The 6,381-nt window shown below is 50.1% G+C and overlaps 1 protein-coding gene across 1 annotated transcript in view; it reads right to left on the reverse strand.

Moving 5' to 3' along the window:
- The window catches only part of GMEB2 (glucocorticoid modulatory element binding protein 2), a 22,730-nt gene that overhangs the window by 15,608 nt on the left and 741 nt on the right, over nucleotides 1-6,381 (reverse strand). Inside the window, exons 2-3 of the mRNA XM_015414010.1 lie at nucleotides 3,213-3,310; nucleotides 697-824 (exon numbers count right to left, since the gene is read on the reverse strand). Coding sequence (XP_015269496.1) covers nucleotides 697-824; nucleotides 3,213-3,310 — 226 coding nt within the window. The remainder of the gene's footprint in view (nucleotides 1-696; nucleotides 825-3,212; nucleotides 3,311-6,381) is intronic.

Raw genomic sequence — 6,381 nt, forward strand, 5'->3', positions numbered from 1 at the left:
CAGTTCCTCTGGAGGGCCAACAACAGGGCAGAGAGTCCGAGGCCTTCCCCTGGTAAGAAAATCAGAAGAGCATTGCTGGATCAGACCAATAGTCCATCTAGTCCAGCATGCTGTCTCACGCAGGGGCCAACCAGTTCCTCTGGAGGACCAACAACAGGGCACAGAGGCCGAGGCCTTCCCCTAATAAGACCATCAGAAGAGCCCTGCTGGATCACACCAATAGTCCATCTAGTCCAGCATCCTGTCTCACACAGGGGCCAACCAGTTCCTCTGGAGGGCCAACAACAGGGCATGGAGTCCGATGCCTTCATAAGAACATCAGATGAGCTCTGCTGGATCAGACTAGTGGTCCATCCAGTCCAGCATCCTGTCTCACACAGCGGTCAAACAGTTCCTCTGGTTGGCCAAGAACAGAGCAGAGAGGCCGAGGCCTTCCCCTGAGGTTGCCTCCCAGCTCTGGGATTCAGAGGATTAGTGCCTCTGAACGTGGATGTTCCCCTCAGCCACCATGACTAGTGGCCATTGACAGACATCCTCCATGAACCTATCTCATCTTTTAAAGCTTTTTATTTATTTATTTTTAAAGCTGTTTATTCCTTTTAAAGCAGTTTATTCCTGCAGCCTTGGACAACAGTGGGGTGGTCCAAGACACCCAGGCCTGTCTGTAGGAGTCTACATTTTCTGCAGCCTGCTCACCTGGACGCATTTCACATTGATGCCAGGACAGACAAACTTCCGCCATATCAGGTTGGCTTTGCTGTCTCCGCAGGTGATGGGATAAACAATCTCGGCTTCCACGCAGTCGTCTCCTTCGGCCATCTTCACTTCAGGGAGAGGGAGGGGGCACAATTTTTTAAAAAGTTGATTACTGACCATCTCATGGAGATAATTAAGAATGCAGTTTTTAAAAGCTAGAAAGGAGGGGGTGGGGAACAGCTACACTTCGGCTGAAAATAGTATTCCCTCCTGTCCTTAATACTGAGCTCCCAGCTGAATAAATTACCTGCGCAAAAGAGATTCATTATTACGCTACTTCTATAGTGTGAGAAGGAGGAGAGGTGATTGGATTTATACCCCATGCCCTTCACTACCCAAAGGAGTCTCAGAGCAGCTTACAAACTCCTTTCCCTTCCCCTCCCCACAACAGACAACCTGTGAGTTAGGTGGGGCTGAGAGAGCTCTTGACAGAAACTGCTCTTTTTCAAGAACAGCTCTTATCAGAACTACAACTTGCCCAAGGTCATCCAAGCAGGTGCAAGTGGTGGAGTGGGGAATCAAACCCGGTTCTCCCAGATTAGAGTCTGCGCACTTAATCACTACACCAGACTGGAAGAGGAGATTGGATTTATATCCCACCTTTCACTCGGAGTCTCAAAGCGGCTTACAAACTCCTTTCCCTTCCCCTTCCCACAACAGGCACCCTGTGAGGCAGGCGGGGCTGAGGGAGCTCTGCTCTTTTTCAAAAACAGCTCTTATCAGAACTACGGCTTGCCTAAGGTCATCCAGCAGGTGCAAGTGGAGGAGTGGGGAATCAAACCTGGTTCTCCCAGATTAGAGTCCACACACTTAACCACTACACCAAACTGGCTGTCTTATACCTCACCCTTCACTACCCAAAGGAGTCTCAGAGCGGCTTACAAACTCCTTCCCCTTCCCCTCCCCAAACAGACACCCGTGAGGTAGGCGGGGCTGAGAGAGCTCTTTTGAGAACTGCTCATGAGAGAACAGCTCTGAGAGAACTTGTGACTGACCCAAGGTCACACCAGCAGCTGCATATGGCGGAGCGGGGAATCAAATCTGGTTCTCCTAGATTAGAGTCCGCGCTCCTAACCACTACACCAAAACCTTCGCTTCTGAATTGAGACCTACAGAGTGGGCTAGGAAAGGGTGCATGAAATTCTAAATTTAGCCAGCAGGCGGCAGCACACTTTAGCAAATGGTAGAAATGCTAATACTGTTATAACAGAAAACAGGGAAGAAGAGGAGGAAGAGGAGGAGGAGGAGATTGGATTTATACCCCACCCTTCACTACCCAAAGGAGTCTCAGAGTGGCTTACAAACTCCTTTCCCTTCCCCTCCCCACAACAGACACCCTATTAGGTAGGCGGGGCCGAGAGAGCTCTTTCGAGAACTGCTCTGGAGAGAACAGCTCTCAGAGAGAACTTGTGACTGACCCAGTGTCGCACCAGCAGCTGTATGAGGACTGAGCAAGAAAACCCGGTTCTCCCAGATGGGAGTCCACGCTCCTAAGAACTGCACCAAACTGGCTCCTAACCACGACACCAAACTGGTATACAGCATTCTACAGAGTAATGTTAAGTATTAGTCTCTGCTTTAGGATGCTGACAATCTAAATCTCCGTGTGTGAAACCGAAGCGAAGGTTGATCTAGACATCCAGTCCATTGACAGGATAACAGGGACGGGCATGACGTTCCAGGAGCATCTCCTGAGCAAGCCCTGGGGTGCGTGGCCACTACCATTCGTTTCAGTGGGTAATGCAGAAGACAAGCTTTGGCAGATGGCACTGCCCGAATGCTAAGCCGTTCTACTGAATTCAACACTAAACCTCACCTTGTGCCCCGGTCAGGGCTCTTTTTGTAGAAAAAGCCCAGCAGGAACTCATTAGCATAATAGGCCACACCCAACACCAGAAACTCATTAGCATATTGGGCCACACCCCTGACAGTGCAGCTCATTAGCATATTAGGCCACACCCCCAGAAGTGTGGTTGTCCAGCCACACACACCTTTTGATTCTTATTCTCTTTACCTTGTTTGTTGTCAAAACGGTCCAGGGCCTTTTTTGTAGCAGGAACATCTTTGCATGTTAGGCCACACACCCCTAATGTAGCCAATCCTAATGAGTTCCTGCTCTTGGGTGTGGCCTATTATGCTAATGAGTTCCTGCTGGGCGTGGCCAACTTGGGAGCCAGCCGGAACTCCGTTCCTGTGCGTTCCTGCCCAAAAATAGCCCTGGCTCCGGTCATCTCACACCTCGCAGTATCAAAACCTTGCTTCTCACGGCGGATGGCAGTTCTACGGCTGACGCCAATGAAACGGTGACGCACCCTCATTCGTGCCTGCCCCAAAAGTCCGCAGCTGGGCTGTCAAGTTTTCACTGTAGCGCTCTCTGGCCCCAACCTCCCCAGGTAGCACTACTTACTGGTGTAATTGACTAGAATATAAGCAAGGCAGGCCAGCGCTGCACTTACCTAAAAGGGCTTCTTTCAGATGTGTGGAAGCTGTAAAGGCGGCGGCAGCTGCAGCAGCTGCATTTTCTGACTCCAAGGTGTCTTCGTTTAGGTCGCCACTGGCAAGAGAGGGGGGAAAGTATAAGCAATAACCAACCAACCAGCCAACGTTCTTCATTTTATAGAGTAAATTAATTAAACAAAAGAGCAACTAACAAGTGGAATTCACTGCCGCAGGCAGTGGCGGTGGCTAGAAGCATAGACAGCTTCAAGAGGGAATTGGAACAGAGATCCATCAGTGGATATTAGCCACAAAGGAGGAGGAGGAGGAGATTGGATTTATACCCCGCCCTTCACTACCCAAAGGAGTCTCAGAGCGGCTTACAAACTCCTTTCCCTTCCCCTTTCCACAATAGACACCCTGTGAGGTAGGTGGGGCTGAGAGAGCTCTGACAGAAACTGCTCTTTTTCAAGAACAGCTCTTATCAGAACTATGGCTTGCCCAAGGTCATCCAGCCAGGTGCAAGTGGAGGAGTGGGGGAATCAAACCCAGTTATCCCAGATTAGAGTCTGCGCACGTCACCACTACACTAAACTGGTATAGAGGGAACACTCTGTCTGGGGCAAGTGATGCTCTGTCTTCTTGGTGCTGGGGGGGGGCAACAGCTTGGGGGGGCTTCTGGAGTTCTGGTCCCACTGGTGGACCTCCTGATGGCCCCTGGGTTCTGGCCACTGTGTGACACAGAGTGTTGGACTGGATAGGCCATTGGCCTGACCCAACATTGGCTTCTCTTATCTTCGTATGAAGGATGAACCGGGAACCTCCTGAAGTTGGTACGAAGCCTACCCTGCAACCATGCACTGCTTTTTGCTCAAGGTTTCAAACCTCTCTCCTTCAAGTGGAGAAAGGAATGTCAACACAACACTGGTGCTTGTCACTGGAAGACAGTGTGGAGCCTCTGAACTGAAGGCTGGTGTACACTCTAGGATCCTGACCCTCTGGCTGTTGTCCCTGCTGAGCAGAACAGTAGCTTCTGCTAGCTGCGATTCAGGATTCGGCCCTAACCACTGACCTCTGGGATCCCAGGAGAAAAAGAAAATATGCTCTGAGTCTAGATTTAGGTTTTACTTTCCGCAGCCCCAGTCTGGTGTTGTCAAGGCTTAGAGGGGACATGATTGCAGTCTTAGAGTATCTGAAGGGCTGTCATGTAGAATATGGAGCAGATCTATTCTCTCTTGCTCCGGACTGCAGGACTAGATCGAATGGGTGGAAGTTACAAGGGAGTCGTTATCGGCTCAATATCAGGAGAGACTTCCTAACTGTCAGAGTTCATGCCAGTTGCTCACAATGTAGAATTTTTGCACACAAGACTCCACAGCTTAGAGGGAACATTGGAGCAGACTGCCTCAGGAGGTGGTGGATGCTCCTTCGCTGGATGTTTTCAAGCGGAGGCTGGACGACCATCTTTCGGGTATGTTGCAGGGCTATCTTTTGGCTATGCTCCTGCAGAGTGCGAGGGGTTGATGACCTGCAAGGTCCCTTCCAACTCTAATATTCTATGATTCTATGATATGGATTCACAACTGTATTAAGACGGAGCAGTCTGGAAGGACACTTTCAAATGGGAATAGGTCTGTATTCCATTGCAGTGGTCACTATTATTTTCTGCTATTTAGGTGTCTTTCGGCTTTTACTGCATTGGTCTCATACCTTGCCAATCCCACATTCTGCATGGCTCACACAATAACTTTCTTTCCCTTTTTTTTGCCGTCAATTCACAACTGACTAATGACAACCCCTATAGAGCTTGCTCCTCAAGGCAAGAGACATTCAAAGCAAAAGACGCCCGGCCGTCCTCGACCAGAGCCAGGGTTTTCTCGGCCCTGGCTCCGACCTGGTGGAACTCTCTGCCAGCTTCCGCCAGGGCCCCGCGGGACATAATGCCATTCCGCAGGGCCCATAAGGCAGAGATGTCCCGCCAGGCCTTTGGTTGAGGACAGCGATGGTTTTCCATCATAGCCGGCACCATCTTCTTCTTGTTTTTTCCATCTTGCCTGCTTTGGCCTCCTCCTAACCTGCCCATGAGACGGATGAAGTCCAGAGCAAGCTGTGGAGTCACCCAAAGAGTGATTCGCACTTGGAATTCACTGCCACAGGAAGTGGTGGCGGCTACAAGCATGGACGGCTTCAAGAGGCAATTAGATAAGCATATGGAGCAGAGGTCCATCAGTGGCTATTAGCCACAAGGTATAGATAGGGGCTCCGGGGCCAGTGATGCTCTGTCTTCTTGGTGCTCGGGGAGGGGGTCAACAGTGGGAGGGCTTCTAGAGTCCTGGCCCCACTGCTGGACCTCCTGATGGCAGTGTTCCCTCTAAGCTGAGTTAGTGTGAGCTAGCTCACAGTTTTTGTGACTCCAGCTCATACACTGTTGTCTTAGCTCAGGAAGGAGGGCTCCAGAGCCAACTAATTTATGCGGCAGCCAAATCGCTCGCTCACACCTTTAATCCCAGCAGCTCACAAAGTAGAACATTTGCTCACAGGACTCCACAGCTTAGAGGGAACAGTGGTGTTTTTGGCCACTGTGTGACACAGAGTGTTGGACTGGATGGGCCTTTGGCCTGATCCAACATTGGCAACTCTTATGTTCTTATGAGTCCTGTGAGCAAAAATTCTACTTTGGGAGCTACCGGCATTAAAGTTGTGAGCGGGCGATTTGGCTGCGGCATAAATTAGTTCGCTCTGGAGCCCTCCTTCCTGAGCCGAGATGAAAATGGATGAGCCGGAGGCTAAAAAAGTGTGAGCTAGCTCATACTAACTCAGCTTAGAGGGAACACTGGTCCAGCGCGGGTTTTAGACTAAAGTACCTACGCCATCTGGAGACTGCGCAATTTAATTGATCTGTTGATTTTAAATTGTATTTGTACACAGGGGTAGGCCAATTCAGAAACAGAATTATTATTATTATTATTATTATTATTATTATTATTATTATTATTATTATTATTATTAACAACAACAGGTTTGCCACTGCCTGCCTCCACTGCCTGCCCCCTCATGGATCACTGCCCTGTCGTAGCGAGGGGGCTTGCGTGGTTCGATGAGGCTGTGGGCTATGCCGTGGAGGGCCACCCAAGACGGACAGGCCACAGCAGAGAACTCAGACCAAGCGTGATCCCCTGGAGAAGGAAA

Source organism: Gekko japonicus, unplaced genomic scaffold (assembly GCF_001447785.1).
Source record: "Gekko japonicus isolate JY-2015 unplaced genomic scaffold, Gekko_japonicus_V1.1 scaffold2433, whole genome shotgun sequence".
NCBI classification, from domain to species: domain Eukaryota; kingdom Metazoa; phylum Chordata; class Lepidosauria; order Squamata; family Gekkonidae; genus Gekko; species Gekko japonicus.